This window comes from Artemia sp. Qi Xiang Cuo, chromosome 21, assembly GCF_049724085.1.
Source record: "Artemia sp. Qi Xiang Cuo chromosome 21, ASM4972408v1, whole genome shotgun sequence".
In the NCBI taxonomy this organism is placed as follows: domain Eukaryota; kingdom Metazoa; phylum Arthropoda; class Branchiopoda; order Anostraca; family Artemiidae; genus Artemia; species Artemia sp. Qi Xiang Cuo.
In genome coordinates, this window is record NC_142814.1 from 36,080,371 (window position 1) to 36,098,997 (window position 18,627).

The 18,627-nt window shown below is 33.5% G+C and overlaps 1 protein-coding gene across 7 annotated transcripts in view; it reads right to left on the minus strand.

Annotated features, from left to right (window-relative positions):
• Nucleotides 1-218: 218 nt before the first annotated feature.
• Nucleotides 219-18,627, minus strand: part of LOC148939496 (solute carrier family 41 member 3-like) — a 273,122-nt gene continuing 254,713 nt past the window's right edge. For 6 of the 7 annotated variants that reach the window (XM_089107152.1, XM_089107150.1, XM_089107153.1 and 3 more), the window contains 4 exons: nucleotides 17,394-17,598; nucleotides 15,985-16,140; nucleotides 7,195-7,417; nucleotides 219-4,852 (listed from right to left, as the gene is read on the minus strand). In XM_089107152.1, the coding sequence (XP_088963278.1) occupies nucleotides 4,716-4,852; nucleotides 7,195-7,417; nucleotides 15,985-16,140; nucleotides 17,394-17,598 (721 nt within the window). In that variant the 3' untranslated portion in view covers nucleotides 219-4,715. Of the gene's footprint in view, nucleotides 4,853-5,933; nucleotides 7,418-15,984; nucleotides 16,141-17,393; nucleotides 17,599-18,627 lie in introns of those variants that run through there. The other variant, XM_089107155.1, reaches the window with a different exon arrangement.

The window sequence follows — 18,627 nt, forward strand, 5'->3', positions numbered from 1 at the left end:
ATGATTCTCGAAACACTTCTTTAAGAATAAGTTGAAATCCTTTTTTTTCAGAAGTTTATTGTCGCTTCTTTAAAATTTAAAATTAGAATTTCAACAGCTTTAAAATCAGATATAAAGGCAACAGTATTTAATAGTTTCTTCGTTGCCAACCAAGCAGATATTGATATAAAATTGTTTGGTTCTATCAGGTGTCACTTAATTAAACAAATTTATTTATCTAAATAATAGATTTTATTCATAAAATATACAATAATATATACCATATCTATTAGATATCTACCAAAACTAGCAACATAGTTTTCAAACTATTAGGACTCCTCAATCTATTAAGTAAACCTAATGAAATATTCAGTAAAATACAAACTTATAATAGCAAAGTAATATTTATAACTCTAAAATACATAAAAAAAGGCTGCAAAAAAGAAATATGGATTGGTAAGGGCTGACTTTGACGATTATCACATCCGAGCAAAAACTAGTCTTAATAAATTAGGACATTTTTTTCTTTTTAATTCAAAGACTGTAAATTAAAAACTTTAAGGGAGTCTTTTTTTATGCGGTAAACTTGTTTTTTTTTGTGTAGCTTAAAGAGATAAGGTAATCCTCAGCAGAGAGAAAAAAAATATCACCTCAATCCGAGTAAGTAGGGATAGTTTGTGTAAAAATATTCTATATTACAAATTCTTCTTTTAGCCGGTGTTTTTGAGGTGAAGGCAATCTTGCTAGAAAATAAAATAAATAGTCCATTGAAACTTAATAAGAAGAAGTAGATTAATTTGTATTCGTAAGACCACCAAGTCTCTCTGTACCAACATACAACAAGTTTCACGAACAAAAAAATCAAAATGTAACAAGCTTCAAGAAGAAAAATCCACATACAGCAAGTTTCACGAGGACAAAATCAAAATGTAATATGTTTGGCGAAGAAAAAAAAATCAACAAACAACAAGTTTCACCGAAGTTTCACGTAACAATCCTTTTAGTAACGTTTTTCATCTTTCTATATTAAGTTTTCCAACAATTTCATGATTTTCTACTTTTTTAAGATCGCTCTGAATCCCAAATAAAAATTCTAATTCGAGGACAAGTTTATTGCATCAGAAATTGAAAATATTTGTAAAAGTTTTGTTAATAACAACAGCTTTTTAGCAAGATATTCCCTGTTTGATATTATATTTTGAACTAAATTTATAATTCCTGATTTTTGTCTCCAAATAAAAGGAAAACCTAGTTGCATCAGAAAATGAAAAATTTCGCTTTTTTGTTGTATTACATTCTCAAAATAGTCTTGTTATTTTCTATTCTTGATGAAAGTCACTGTAATTCCTCAAAAGAAAATAAAAAAAAAACTTAAAAAAAGTTTTTCGCATGCTGACCAAAGGTCTGCGGAGTTAACGATCTCCTGATTGAATACCATCGGTCGGGAGTGCAATGCATGGTTGGGGGCAAATCATCCGACGCTTCCCGTGTTTTTCCAACAGATATTCTCCAGCTATCCATTTAGAGCTGGGTTGACTCTGTCTGAGCTTACAGGGTCGCACCATTGACCCCCGTTCCAATCCAAATAACCAGCGACACCAGGACTCGAAGCCCTGACCTCTGGATTTCAAGTCCGGAGCACCAACCACTCGGCTAGGACGGAAAATTACTCGGAAGGAAATTTATTGCACAAGAAATTGAGAATCTGTGCCGAAGTTTTGTTAAATCAATGCTCAACACACCTTTTCGTAAAATATCTCATCTTTTAATATTAAATTTAATATTTTTGTTGAAGGTAAAATCCTATGTATAATTTTAGTTCAGGGAAAACTTCATTGCATAAAAATTGTAAATCTTTGCAAAAGTTTTATTAGTAACAACACTTTTTTTTAGCGAAATTTCTCATCTTTTTATGTTAAATTTTAAAATAATTTCAGTACTTTTTCCTTTGTGTCCATTGTCACTGTAAATCCCAAATGAAAATTTGATTCGAGGAAAATTATTATATAAGAAATTAAATTATGGTTACTATCATTTAGCCAAATTTCTCTTCTTTTTACGTTGAATTTCAAAATATTTCTTTATTTCTTGTTTCTTCTTGAAGTTCACCGGTAATTTAAAATAAAACAAGAATTTGTTGAAAATTTAACTGCATTAAAATGTGAAAATCAGGGGGTCACACAAAAGGGAAAAATTGAACATTGACGTTTTTTGGCAAATCTTCCAACCTCTATCAAATTAAGATGATACTGGTTCTACAGAATAAAAGGGCTCTGTTTCGTAACTTATATCTAAATATATAAAATACATACTAAAATATACTATAGTATCATTCCAGACTTAACACTCAGCCGATTTTGAATGATTCTGCCCAACTGTTACAACACTATCATCAAACCATACCATGTTGGTGAGAAAGTGTTGAATGTGAAAATCAGAGAGTATATCCACTTCTAAAATTACGATAGTAGTTATAAGGTTTATCTTACTATTAAAGTATATCCTCTTTTTAAGTTCTATTGAACCTTAAATATCAGTCCAGCCGTTTTTGTTGGCCGTAAAAATCTGGCAACTTTACTTGGTGACTTTGTCGGACAAAGTATGTTAAATACCCTCATAAGACTTTCACTAGTAAACAGTGTATATATTCACCTTCTAGCAAATAATTCAAGATGCCATATGGAATACGAATTTACTAAACAACCTTAATTATATATTATCCATACACTGTATATAAGTAATAACCAATAGAATAGTAATAGTAACTGTGAAATGAAAGAAGCAAGGTACAAATTAAAATATACTGGAATGATAAAATACCCCAAAAAACAAAAATTAATGCTAGGATAGATGTTGTTTAAAACTGCGAGTTTTGGGGGGTAATCAAAGTTTTTTTTTACCGATATATTGCAAAGCATCTGTGCTCCACACATTTACGTTCACTTTCAAGTATCGATATAACTGAAAATGTTCAATTAATCTCAGCTTACTGAACAAACCCTATTTACATATTTCCCAAAAATGAATAAGTAGCAACAGCATGTTAAAAATGAGAGGGATGGAATTGAAAGATTAAAGCACACAACAAACATGCTTGAACTGTAAAATGCTCTTAGGGAAAAAGAAAAGTTAACTCTGGGATAGACGTCACTTAAAGACTTCAAGGCGTAATCATAGCTTCCTTGCAGAGACATTGTAGAGCACAAAGAGTATGGGTACAGGGCCGAATTTACAGCTTTCGTGCTCCTAGGACCAAGCGATTTTGCCGCTCCGTTTTTGCGAAATTTTTGGGTAAATCTCCGAAAGTTCGGGGATAGTGGAAACCAAAAGTAATGAAAGAGAGAGATGGCACCAAACTCTTAGCTGGTATTCTTGAGAGACATCTGACAGTTTATAAGTGGCCACGGAATTCCTGTTTAGTTTTAAAACCACTTTTATATGAAAAGGCAGCGCAATGGCGGAGTGAACCTGGCACCTTTGACGATAAATCATATCAGTTCAGTTTTTACTAAGAAATAAAACCCCTCAGTGATAATTTATTGCGCCCCCTGACATTCTGGGCCCCTAGGCTCGGGCCTTAAGCGCCTATTGGTAAATCCAGGTCTGTATGGGTTACTTATAAGAAAGGAAACTGGCACTAGTGCCCGAAAAAAATAACTATTAACACTATCTATTGCTTGGTAAAACAAGGTCTTTTCAAGCTTTGTAATTGTTTTTTCTGTCAGGAACTGAGATCATACTGTTGTTATTACACTAATTTTTATCAACTACACAAATTAAATTAATCGTTCTTGTTACTACTATTCTTGTTACTACGTTCTTGTAAATACGTAAATACGAAATTACTTCCAATAATTGACTGTTTCCTATATTACTTTTTTTCTATAAAACGTAGGAAATAGCAATAAAGAAATATAGGAAATTAAGAGTAAAAAATAAAATGAGCCTTTTACAATGAGCCTTAATAAGGGTACAATGAGCCTTGGCAAGCCATGGTCATGATTCTTGACCCTTAGCAGCCCTAGATGATAGTCCATCAAGAAATCACTTTTGTAATGCAAATTGAAATATTCTAGATGACATTCAAATTCAAAAGAATTTATCAATAGAGTGTGAATACTATCCTATGACTTTTTTTTAGATGGCCTTGTTTTCCTGGGACCTTTTTATACTGGCCAAGGGACCGTTAAACTAATGCATCAGAACTTGTAAGAAGTCTCTGGTGCTTCAGCGAGGCAACAGAGAAGTAAAATATTGGGCAAACTTGTGAAAATGTTAATTTTCACAATTAAATGAAAAAATCAAGTCTAAATCTTACACTTTTGATATAAATTTTTTCTACTTACAAACAGGATCTGGGTCATTAAGGTAAACAGATTTTTTTCCCCTCTAAACTTATTTTAAGAGATGGACCTTCTTTCTGTTGATTCCGGCACACAGAGAAATTAAGACCTGACATGAGCACCACAGCAACTGTTTAACTGGCGTGTGTCCCAGGCCTTTAAGATCAACTTAAAGGCATGAAAATAAGTGAAGACAAGGCTGATAAAGGCAAAGACGGGACAAAGTTCAGCCTATTCAAGTTAACCACTATCAGAATTGGTTACCTTATTTTAATCCTGAATTTCTTCATTATTATCAATAATTTTAATAAAGTTGCAATAACTTTGAATTTCACTGCAGGAAATAAATTCTCAGATTTAAACCTACCTTAAAAGAAAGGAGAGTTTTTTATGCTACCACAAGAAATGTGTTAATTCACATAGATGGTGTTCACCTGAAGGCCAAAGTTCTGAAAGGAGACTCTCTACCAGTCTTAATGTTTTTGTCATAGACTCATATTCAGTATAGCCAGCTTTCTTGGAAAGGAAAGCTGGAAAAGAAAAAAAATTAATTAAAAAAATTAATTGCAATTATTAGCTACTAACTGCAGCCTAAATGGCAGATAGCATCAAATGTAGCCCCTAAAATGCTTGTGAAAAGGGCAACATTGTAGTCCTTTCTGCACTTACAGTAAAACCAATCATTAAAGTCACAAATTACTACAGTATGTGATTTTCCTATTCTCCCAATAGATAGAATTTAGAAACAAAATAATGACTTAAGACTCAATTAAGGGATTTGGAGCAAGATTTATGTATCAGGTCAACACCAGAATCAAACTAGAATTCCACAAAAGTCTTATCCATGAGGTTGTCATCTTATTAACTTTCCTGACTTTCTTTTATTTTTCCTGACTTTTTATTTTTAATAATTTCTCGACTCTCTTGGATAAAATTTCTTGATTTTTTTCAGCTAAAACTGCTGATTTTCTTAGAATATCCAGTTTTTCATGACTGGTCAATTAGTAAAGGTAGGATTTTTAAGGAGACCGATCCCTCTCAAGGAAAAAACAGGAAATGAAAAATACCGGCGTGTATTGACAACATCTAGCTTTGTCTTACGTTAAAAACGTATAAAATTGGCAAATTTCCATGAACAAGGTACACGAATCACGAAAACGTTCACATCGTCAGGAATAAGAAAACATTCGTTTTTAAAGCTATTGCTTGACATATTTGGCACTTACGAAATTGCAAAAAAAACAAATTGCAAAGCACTCTGTTGACGCTCATTAATTAAAAGACCAACATTGCTTATAGTGGTAATTATTTGTTGTTTAGATATACAAAAACTAAATTATAATCTGTATGAAAACCTTACTAACTCTAGAAATTTTTCAAGGCGAGTAATTTTGTAAATAAAATGACATTAACATTAGTTTCAAGTCAGAGTAGTATTGTATTTCTGTTTTTATCAGTATCCTGCACAGTTTATAGAATTAGCAGGATAATCAGGCCCTATCTCACCTAGTATATATACTCGGACCGAGTTGCGAATGCTCCAGACAATGTTTTTTCAGATGTAAACATAAGCGACATTAGATATCTTCACTGGTAGACAAGTCGGATTTCTCTTGGACATGAAACTTACAGTTATAATAGAAATAATCGGAAATAAGTGGAAACCCGCTATTACGAATAATGCAATTTGTAACCCTCTTGGACGCGAAACTTACAGTTATAATATAAATAATCGGAAATAAGTGGAAACCCGCTATTACGAATAATGCACTTTGTAACCATTTCTCATTGATTGACGGAAACAGACTAACCCGCTAATGCAGAAATAAGTGGGAGGAGCTTTCTGTTCGCACCGAGAATGAAGACCAGAAATGATCTGCGATAAACTTACTGGATAATTCTATAAACTGTGGTATCCTGGTATAAAAGCTGGTTCTCACCTTTTCAATGGACATTTCTTTTTGATGCACTTGATGTATTATCATGCATTTTTGGTTTTCGTTTTTAATATTTTCAGTTATCTAGCGTACACTTTTTGAAAAATTGTAGCCTATGATTATTTTATTTTGGGAATGGAGCGAAGTAAGATTCAAAAATGGTTCACTTTTTGTATTCATAGATGCATTTGCATCCATTGAGCGTACTCAAGCTGGACCATAGAAAATTTCTTATCTTGAGAGCGTAAATTTAGATGATATTTTTCATTTAGCTTATTGTCATAAATAAATTTATTCCATTAAAACTAATTTTTCTAATTTGGATCATGGATTTTTTTTTTTTTTTTTTTTTTTTTTGCTATTTTTGCTGTATTTTGTTTGATTATCACTGAATATGATGAATATTCACGTCCAACTAATCAATACTTGTATTCCAGATTTTCAAATTTTATTATGGCTTGCTATGCAATTTACATATTTTCGAAACGTAAGTTTTATTTCAATCTTGATCCAAAACATTTGAGACTGAAATCCAAGCATATAAATACATTCCAATTTATTATTGATCACCATCGATCTCAATATTTTTTACCAATTTTTTTTCGATTTTGATATAGTAAGTCAAAAAATCTCATAAACTAGTATAGAAAATTGCTCAATTTCTCACATTCCATTATCAACATGCTATAACTTTTTATCGGTCAGTTATACCTCCCTTTTTTTAACCAAAAGAATTAATTTTAATTTCGCTCTAACAAAAATCGAAGAAAATCAATCGTACTTAGGATTGAAAATATCACTGTAGAAAATCGATCCGTTTCCACATCTCAGGCAAAATCAATTTGCAGAAGCAAATTTTGGACTTGGAGTGAACCGTAATTTAAAAATACTGCGTTAGAAAATTGGAGTTGTTACATTTTCAAATAGCAAAGTACCATTATACAAAGATGTTCCATTATACAGAGATGCAACAGAGTGATCTGCAGTTAATGCACTGACATCTATAACATGATAAATACAAAAAGCAACTGCCAAAAGACTGGAGCCCAGTAGATCTCCAAATGAAGTAAGCAGTGGAATAGCAGCATTGTCAGGATCAACAGATTTTTTCCAAAGAAGGAGAACAATACCATTGGCCAAAAACAGAAGAAAGAAAACCTGAAAATATTTGCTTTATTAACATTTTTTATGAAAGTACAGTCTGAATAGTGTGGTGAAAGAGGAGCTTGCGCAGCTTCACCTATTTTCACTGTGTTTTTAGATAACAGACAATGTTAAAGTTGGAATGGTCTAACTCACTAAAGGAGAGGAGAGCACGGGGGTTTTTCCAGATTTCCACGGATTTTTACCAAAGAAGGAGAACAATACCATTAGCCAAAAACATAAGATATAAAACTTGAAAATATTTGCTTTATTACCATCTTTTATAAAAGTTCAGTCTGAATGGTGTGATGAAAGAGGGGCTTGTGGAGCTGTACCCTAAAACACATTTATTTTCACAGTGTTTTTAAATAACAGACAATGTTCTATTTTAGGATGGTCTAACTCATTAAAGGAAGGGAGGGCGTGGAGTATTTTTCCGGATTTTTACGGATTTTTACCAAAGAAGGAGAACAATACCATTGGCCAAAAACAGAAGAAAGAAAACCCCGAAAATAGTTGTTTTATTAATATTTTTCTTATGAAAGCGTCATTCAAATAGTTTGGTGAGAGAAAATCTTGCGCAGCTGCACAATAAATCATGCCTATTTTCAAGGTCTTCTTTAGATAATAGACAATGTTTCCTTTTGGGGTGGTCCGATTCATTAAAGGAAGAGAGGCCTCGAAGGTTTATTCCAAATTTTAATGGTTGTTTACCAAAAAAGTGAAACAATACCGCTGGCGAAAAACAGGAGAAAGAAAACGTTAAAATATTTGCTTTATTAACACTTTTTATGAAAGTGCACTCTGAATATTGTGGTGAAAGAGGAGCTAGCGTAGCAGCATCATAAACCATGCCTGTATTCAATGTTTTCTGTAGATAATAGACTCTTTTTCTAGTGGGTGTGTTCAGTCTCATTCAAGGACTTGAGGGCTGGAATGATTAGTAAATAATATAAGTTGGGTTTTCAAAAAAAGGAAAACAAAACCGCTGTAGAAATACAGGAGAATGAAAACTATAAAATATATGATGTATTAAAATTATCCGACATCTGTTTTCGGAAGGGAGGGCGTGAAGGTTTGTTAGATTTCAATGGTTGTTTACCAAAAGGAAGGCGATACCGACCAAGCAAAGGACAGGAGAAGAAGGTCGTGAAGTGTTTTAGCTGCCAAATTTTATGAAAGTGTGCTCTGAATAGTGTGACCGAAAGAGGAACTAATGGCAAAATACCACTGGCCAAAAACATGAGAAAGAAAATTATAAAATATGTGCTATTTTAAATTTTTTTTATGAACGAGTAATCTGAATATTGTGTTTAAAGTTGAGCTAGCGTAGCTGCAACTTAAACAATAACTGATTTCAAGTTTTTCTTTAGATAATAGACTATTTTTCATTTTGTTTTGATCCGTCACATTAAAGGTATGGACGGCTTGTATGATTATTACAAAATTTAATTGGTTTTTACAAAAAAAGGAAAAAAATACAGCTGTAGAAACAAATTATAAATAAAATATAAAAATATTAGATGTAATAAATTTTTTTTTGAAAGTTTACTCTGAATATTGTGTTGATAGGGGAGCTAGCGTAGCCGCATCATAAACCATGCCTGTATTCAAGGTGTTCTTTAGATAATAGACAATTTTTCTTTTTGGGGTGATCCGACTCATTAAAGGAAGGGAGGGCGTGAAGGTTTATTCCAAATTTTAATGGTTGTTTACCAAAAAAGGAAAACAATACCGCTGGCCAAAAAGAGAAAAAAGAAAACTTTAAATATTTGCTTTATTAACATTTTTTTATGAAAGTTTACTCCGAATACTGTTGTGAAAGAGGAGCTAGCGTAGCTGCACCATAAACCATGCCTGTATTCAAGGTGTTCCTTAGATAATAGACAATGTTTCCTTTTGGGGTGGTCCAACCCATTAAAGGAATGGAGGGCGTGAAGGTTAACTCCAGATTTTAATGGTTGTTTACCAAAAAAGGAAAACAATACCACTGGCGAAAAACAGGAGAAAGAAAATTTTAAAATATTTGATTTATTAAAATTTTTTATGAAAGTGTACTCTGAATAGTGTGTTGAAAGAGGAGCTAGCGTAGCTGCACCATAAACCATGCCTGTTTTCAAGGTGTTCGTTAGATAATAGACAATTTTTCTTTTTGGGGTGGTCTGACTCATTAAAGGAAGGGAGGGCGCGAAGGTTTATTACAAGTTTTAATGGTTGTTTACCATAAAATTGAAACAATACCACTGGCCAAAAACAGGAGAAAGAAAACTTAAAAATAATTGCTTTATTAACACTTTTTATGAAAGTGCACTCTGAATAGTGTGGTGAAAGGGGAGCTAGCGTAGCTGCACCATAAACCATGCCTGTTTTCAAGGTGTTCTTTAGATAATAGACAATGTTTCTTTTTGGGGTGATCCGACTCATTAAAGGAAGGGAGGGCGTGAAGGTTTATTCCAAATTTTAATGGTTGTTTACCAAAAAATGAAAACAATACCACTGGCGAAAAACAGGAGAAAGAAAATTTTAAAATATTTGCTTTATTAAATTTTTTATGAAAGTGTACTCTGAATAGTGTGATGAAAGAGGAGCTAGCGTAGCTGCATCATAAACCATGCCTGATTTCAAGGTTTTCTTTAGATAATAGACTAATTTTCTTTTTGGGGTGATCCGACTCATTAAAGGAAGGGAGGGCGCGAAGGTTTATTACAAGTTTTAATGGTTGTTTACCATAAAAGTGAAACAATAACACTGGCCAAAAACAGAAGAAAGAAAACTTTAAAATATTTGCTTTATTAACATTTTTTATGAAAGTGTACTCTGAATAGTGTGTTGAAAGAGGGGCTAGCGTAGCTCCACCATAAACCATGCCTGTTTTCAGTGTGTTGTCTAGATAACAGAAAATGTTTAATTTTGGGGTGGTCTAACTCGTTAAAGGAAGGGAGGACGTGAAGGTTTTTTCGAATTTCAACTATTTTTATCAAAGAAGGAGAACAAAACCATTGACCAAAAACAGAAAAAAGAAAACCTGAATATACTTGCTTTATTAATATAGTTTTCAAGCAGTAAAACCAAAACACAATATTTTGTTCATCGTTGTAACTATTATGAACCGAATCCACAAAAATAATTTATTAAAGTATTATATGAGCGTTTCAGGAGTCAATCTGATCATTTCCATTGTTTTTAATTTGGCATCAAAGCGCTTAATGGAATTTTTAAGATTAAGAACTCCAAAAAGGTACCTCCAAATAACCAGGTATAAAGAAAAAACAACGGGGATCCAACACTATTTATGTGTCTCCATAGCCCAAACAAAATATTTAAAAAACAGTTTAATTAACCGTTGTGTATCCACGAGCTAACAAAAAGTTATTAAAGAAAATTTTAAACACAAAACTAACACATAATTCTCCAGCAATTTCAGATTTTATTCAGAAAACTGCTATTGCATTTGAGCGTGGAATTAAAAAAAAAAAATTAAGAAAAAAACACTTCTAAACTTCCAGATTTAAGAAATAAATACGGGCGGTTTTGGTGTTTTATAGTTTTTGATTCCATACTTGTTTTACTGCTTGATATGATGTTTTATACCTTTGCCCAGGGAATATCAGGCAGTCACAACATAAGGTGGGAAGAGTTCGTAAGAAAGGATTAAAAGGAAATTAGAACTTCTTGAGAGGACGTGAATAGCAAAGCTTTGAATAAATTAGGAGGGAAGAGGAGCGTTTGCACCTTTGCTGGCCTCAGGCAGATTGGTGCTGCAGTTGATTTCTAGCAGTTTTAGTAGTAGTAGTGGTAGTAGTAGTAGTAGTAGTAGTAGTAGTACTAGTAGTAGTAGTAGCATTAGTAGTAGTAGCAGTAGTAGTTGTATTAGTAGCAGTAGTAGTTGTAGTAGTAGTAGTAGCAGTAGTAGTAATAGTAGTAGTAGTAGTAGTGGTAGTATTAGCAGTAGTGGTTGTAGTAATATAGTAGCAGTAGTAGTAGTAGTAGTAGTAGTGGTAGTAGTAGCAGTAGTAGTAGTAGCAGTAGTAGTTCCAGTAGCAGTAGTAGTAGTGATAGTAGTAGTAGTAATAGTCGTAGTAGTAGTAGTAGTAGTAGTAGTAGCAGTAGCAGTAGTAGTTATAATAGTAGCAGAAGTAGTAGTGGTAGTACTAGTAGTAGTAGTTGTAGTAGCTGTAGTAATAGTAGTAGTAATAGTAGTAGTAGTAGTAGTGGTAGTATTAGCAGTAGCAGTTGTAGTAATATAGTAGTAGTAGTAGTAGTAGTAGTAGTGGTAGTAGTAGTAGTAGTAGTAGTAGTAGTAGTAGTAATAGTATTGGTGCTGCACTTAGTTTCTAGCAGGAGTAGTAGTAGTCCGGTGCCCTATGAAATCAAACGAACAAAAGAGGCGGCACGACTGTATCTCTTTATACATAAAACATTCTGTGTGGAGCCTGGGAACAGCATAACATAAACTATTTTCATTTTTTTTTAGCTCAGGGTATCAGTTATAGTAATATATGCCCCTGTAGAACCAACTGATAGAGATACTAGTGATTCAGATGAATTTTAACAGTTACAGGAGCAAATAGATAGGGTCCCAGGTAGAAATATGATGTTTTTACTAGGAGATATTAACGCCCAGGTTGGTAGAAATAGGGATAGACGGTATCCTAGCCTAGTCAAATTTGGTCTAGGAAAAGACAACAGCAATGGATACAGACTTTTGCAATTTTGTAGCAATGTCAATCTAGTTATAACCAATACGATGTTTGTTCATAAAATGGCTTATAAGTTAACATGGTATTCACGTGATGGTAAGACAGCAAACTTTATTGACTATGCTATAGTAGACTAAGGACTGGCAGGATCCATACAAGATACTAGGGCATATATCAGTGCTGTTATTGATGTTAAAAGTAAAGATCACCATCTAGTAGTGTCTAGGGTTAATTTAAAGCTGAAATTTCGGAAGGGTAACTACCTCCGAGGAAGTTATGATATTGGTAGACTCCAGGATGAGAATTTGAGAGAAAATTTCCAGGAACATATGAATACTATACTTGAGAGTTTAGAATTTGACAATATGGAAGATGGTTGGAATAATTTTTAAAAAATAATTTGTGAAGTTGCTGAAGGTGTCTTAGGGAATAAAGCTAGGACTGCAGCTAATTATAATATTAGTGAATTTTAGTGAATAAGCCTTATGTTTAGTAGAAATGAGAAGGGACTTGTACAAGAATTATCTAAGTGATAGATCATATGAAAACAAAATAAATGTAAAGAAAGTCGAGAAAGCATTAAAATATGAACTAAGGAGGTATGAAGTGGTGGCCATGGATAAAATTGCCGAGGATCTGGAAGATGCAGCGGCATAATAGTAAAATATTGTAGTGGGACGGTTAAATATTGAGACGGTGTAGTCAATCTTGACTTGTCCCAGTTAAAGATAGAAACGGGACCACAATTACCAATAAGGTAAAAGTTAAATAGGGATGGGCAGAACATTTTGAGACTATGCTAAACGGATATAGAGTTGCAGGAAAATAGATAGACTAAAATGAAAAAGTTTGTGCTACCTTGGATGTGAAGGAAGATTTGTTTTGTGAGGAAAGATTAGCGACAGTACTAAAAAGATTAAAAATAATAAGGCTCCAGGTGCTGATAATGTGGCAAATGAGTTTCTTAAATATAGTGGCTCTGAAGTTAGAAATAAGTTACTGAAGATTCTGAATATGATTTTTGAAAAAGGGGAAGTACCTAACGATTTTAGGAAAACCTTAATTAAGCCACTTTAAGAGAAAGGTGATAAGAGTGAGTCTGGTAATTATCGAGGCATTAGTCTTGTCTCTGTAGGTAGCAAATTAGATAGTAATATGATACTTTTTAGACTGAGAGATGCTGTAGACAAAGTTTTAAGAGAAGAACAGTACGGTTTTAAAAAGGTAGAGGATATGTCGACCAGATTTTCACTCTTAGGTTAACAAATCCCCCACAGCCCAAATATAATTTGTACTTTGCTGAAAAAAATTCTTTTAAATGTTTTCACTTTTATAACTTTAAGAAATCAAAATTAATTAAGATTTTAAGGAATAAATTTCATCATATCAGTAAATTCATTTGAATTTTTTTCAGTAGAGTACAAATTATATTCTGGCTTTTAGAAAGCATGGGGTTTAGAACCCTACTCATATTAATTTCTGCTCGTTTTGAGTTAGACTCTGTTATTTTTTTAACTTCTGTTTGTTTTGGGTTTCATTTATTTATTGATACTGATTTGTGGTAGTTGTATGCTTGGTAGATTATTTGATTCTATTTTTGTTCATTTTTCGTTTAATGGAGTTCTTTACTTTTTTTTAAAAAACTTATTTTGTGGAAAAAGTTATTTAATTGATACCATACAAGGATAAAACCTTTGCTAAAGCTCTTTTATCAACAGAATCGAACGCTTGCTCATAATCTATAAGACTGAGGACCAAAGGTGTTTGACAACTCAGGCCCTTCTCAGTTATTAAACAAAGAGTGAAAATCTGGTCGCCACATCCTCTACCTTTTTTTTAATCGCACTGTTCTTCTCTTACAACTTTGTCTACAGCATCTCTCAGCCTAAAAGGTATCATATTACTAAGCAATATGATAGTCCTAGCCTTATTTCCTAAGACACCTTCAGCAACTTCACAAATTATTTTTTTAAATTATTCCGACCATCTTCCATATTGTCAAATTCTAAACTCTCAGCTATAGTATTCAACTGTTCCTGGAAATTTTCTCTCAAATTCTCATCCTGGAGTCTACCAATATCATAACTTCCTCGGAGGTAGTTACCCTTCCGAAAAGTCTGCTTTAGATTAACTCCAGGCATAAATACGTGGTGATTATTACGCCCAGACTCTATAACAACACCCCCTTATACCACAGTATATTGTTCTGATCCTGCCAGTCTTCGGTCTACTATAGCATAATCAATAAGGTTTGCTGTCTTACCCTCATGTGAATACCATGTTAACTTATGAGCCATTTTATAACCAAACACCGTATTGGTTATAACTAGATTGTTATACCTACAGAATTGCAAAAGTCTGCATCCATTAGTGTTTTCTTTTCCTACACCAAATTTACCTAGGCTAGGATACCGTCTATCCCTATTTCTACCGATCTGGGCGTTAAAATCTCCTAGTAAAAGCATCATCTTTCTACCTGGGCCCCTGTCTATTTGCTCCTGTAACTCTAAGTAAAATCCATCTGAGTCACTAATGTCTCCGTCAGTCGATTCTACAGAGGCATATACTACTATAACTGATACCCTGAGCTAAAAAAAAAAAAAAATGAAAAAGGGTTTAAGTTATGCAGTTCCCAGGGACCACACAGATATGTTTATGTATAAAGAGATACAGATGTGCCGCCTGTTTTGTTTGTTTGATTTCTTAGGGCACCGGACCTAATTATAAAGCTGCTATCTCAACTCAAAATCAGCAGGCTGCTGCTAAGATTATAAGCCAGTTTAATCCGTTTCATTGGATTGTCGGTAACAAATTGTTCTTGTTTACCATCACTGTCTCTACAAGGTAAAACCGAAAAATGCTTGCAACAGTTGCAATGGCACAAATAGGTACTAAAATAATTTAATGAAAGGCCAGTTTGCCGAGGTCCATTTTAAAATGCACTTGACAATATTCTCCATAGTCAACCCAACAAGTTTCCATATTCAACCGTTTCATCGGGTTATCGGTAAAAAAATTGCTGTTATTTAGCAACTCTTTTTGTACAAGCTAACAGAAAATTACTAGGAACAATTTTGATTTCAAAACAAAGCCTTAGAATAACTTTATGAAAGGCGAATTTGCCAAAGTCCATTTTAAAATGCACTTGAAAATATTCTTCTTAATCAACCCAGCAGGTTTCTTTTTTTGACGTAGCATTTTTACCGTGCTAAATTTTAGAGTTGTTTAGTAGAAGCCGAATTGAAAACTATAAGGGTCACATTTTACTTTTTTGGGAATAAGTGTTTCTAAGTTGTTTATTAAAATCTGCCTATTCCACAGTGCACGAATAAAAATTTCATCTTCTTCCTTTTGAGTTTAGGTTTATTTTTGTCGCTGGAAACCACTTTATGATTTGACTCACTAATAAGGCGGAAGTGAGATTAAAATACTATCTAATCATAAGTTAAATCTAAACAAATTTGAAAATATTTTTACCATATTTCAACATCAAAATCAAAGTGTTATCGGCCTAAAGACTGTTTGTATTTAAAAGATTTATAATATGCTGTATTGCAGGTGTCCCAGCAATTACTATGCCTGGAGAAAAGTAAACCCTCTTGCCCCCTAGCTAAGCCATTGATATCATTGTTAAGTTATTGATAAAAACAATGTAATAAATGTCAATTCAAATCTGAATCCGAAACAGTAAAAACACAATATTAATGTCAATCCGAAACTGAATTAATTTGTTTCTGAATATCATTTTTTTCTGTAGAAACCACTTCCTGTGGTCGGCTTGGCCCTCTTTAAAAGGATTGGCCCCTCTACTACGCCACCTATTTTTAAAGATAATGCAAATAGTGAAACAGATTTTATAAGAGAAAAAAGAAGAAAACATACCTGTACGAAAGAGCCAAAAACATAAAGGAGGATGAAGATGAAATCAACGTCGAATTCTTCATCAGCTTTCAAATATTTAATTGCAATTGCAAATATTAGCTGCCCAGGCATTATCAAAAGCAGAAGGGCACATGCAGATACCCGATGAGGTCCCGACTAGAACAGTAAAAAAAATAATAGAGAAAGCTTTACTGGGAAATTTTAAATCTTATACCCGATGGCTTTAGTGCAGGTGTCAGGGAGGTTAAGAACCAGACATAGAAAATGTGCTTGGTACTGATAGGGCCCTATAGTTGGGGTTGGAACTGATATGGTACTATGATGCGTAATTCAATTTAGTGAGAGCTGATACTTTATATTGCTTCGATTGGATTTCAATATCGCATTATATACATATATGTGTGTAAATATATATCTTTTTTATTGCGTTTTTGAATTTTTGGTTACTATGGGACGTTGTTTATTATTTAATAAATTGCAGCTATCGCTGCATTATATAACGCAAACAAGAAAAAGGCTTCGGCTTTTTCTTAGCTGGATATAGAAAAGAACAAACCCCCGAAAATAAGAAAGTAGAGTCAGTCAAAATGACGGTTTACCCAATAGGACATTATATTTTATATGGTGATAAAAATTTTGCCAAAATCGTGTCGTATTTGTAACAATATGTTAATTACAAAAGCCCGCAGATGCAGTAACTTCCTTTCAAACAAACCCTCAACCAGCTCTGTGCGATGTTCCAGTGCCAAGGTACGGGGAAGAAAAAAAAGTATAACACCTCTGCGCTACCCATCTAAAACAGTGGCTTTCCCTGTTGTTCAGGGGGGGGGGGGGCTGTAACTTTTGTATATGGGGTTTACGGTAACAGCAATTATTGCGGTGTACTTTTTTTCGATCCGACACCATTTTCGAGGGGATTAAGGCTAATATCCGAGATTCCCATAGATTTGCCTTCGCAACAAACATTACCTATTAAGAATAAACAAAATAATAGTTGCAATTCCTGAATTAGTAATAAACATTAACTTTTCTTCCCTAGACATCTTTTTTAATCCGTGCTTAAATTTGTGGTTACTATGGGCCGTGGTTCGTTCTTTACTAGGTTGTAGCTGTCGCAGCAACCATGATTTCTGGCATTATTATCTTGTGCAAATTTGGCGAAGACAATCCAATTGATGGTCCATAAAGCCACGCAAACTTTAAAATTGACCTTTTGGGTAGAAAACCGAATTCCAAGAAAAACATGAACAACAAACAGTAAACTGCAGGAAAAATATAAAAAATCTTCGCACAAAGGGTATAAATCTGAAGGTTTTAGATAATGCAAATTGGGCCCAAGGGCCCCCTCTATATATGCATTGATTCAAAGAATTAGTTTTGAAGTCATGAGTAATCCTCAGTATGCATACCTTACAGTAAATGCTCCAAGGAGTAGTACAAACAGGTCCAGCTTTCTCTGGAACATGGCCAAGGATGCCATACCTATGTAACCAGGTTGATATTCGACTGGCCTGCACTGCAACCAAATTACCACCAATTCCACTGATTACTGGTTGAAAAACGGCAAATGCATCAAATCTATGGATAAACTGGTCAAGGATCAGACCTCCAGCACTAAAACAAAAAAAAAAACTTTGAAACAAATGATTTAGAAACAGATTAAACATTGAAGGACATTGAAGTTATGAAGGTCAAACCTTTTCTACATATGATTCATCATTAACAGACCAGAACAAAAGATCAAAGAGAGCTATTTCATTGAACCCGGGTAATTTGAAGTTTCCATGATATTAGTATTATAGTTGTTCTCATACCTCTCCCCCCTTCTATGCACAAAACTGGATAAACTCAGAAACAAAAACTAGAAACAAATAATTCAGAAACAGATTAAACATTGAAGGTCATTGAAGGTATGTAGGCCAAAGTTTTTCCATATATGATTAATCGTTAACAGACCAGAACAAAAGATCAAAGAGAGCTACTTCATTGAACCCAAGTAATTTGAAGTTTCTATGATATTAGTACTATAGTTGTTCTCATAATTCTCCCCCCCTTCTATGCATAAAACTGGATAAACTCAGAAACAAAAACTAGAAACAAATAATTCAGATACAGATTAAACATTGAAGGTCATTGAAGGTATGTAGGCCAAAGTTTTTCTATATATGATTAATCGTTAACAGACCAGAACAAAAGATCAAAGAGAGCTACTTCATTGAACCCTAGTAATTTGAAGTTTCTATGATTTTAGTACTATAGTTGTTCTCATACCTCTCCCCCCTTCTATGCACAAAACTGGATAAACTCAGAAACAAAAACTAGAAACAAATAATTCAGATACAGATTAAACATTGAAGGTCATTGAAGGTATGTAGACCAAAGTTTTTCCATATATGATTAATCGTTAACAGACCAGAACAAAAGATCAAAGAGAGCTACTTCATTGAACCCCAGTAATTTGAAGTTTATATGATTTTATTAATATAGTTGTTCTCATACCTCTCCCCCCTTCTATGCATAAAACTGGATAAACTCAGAAACAAAAACTAGAAACAAATAATTCAGAAACAGATTAAACATTGAAGGTCATTGAAGGTATGTAGGCCAAAGTTTTTCTTTATATGATTAATCGTTAACAGACCA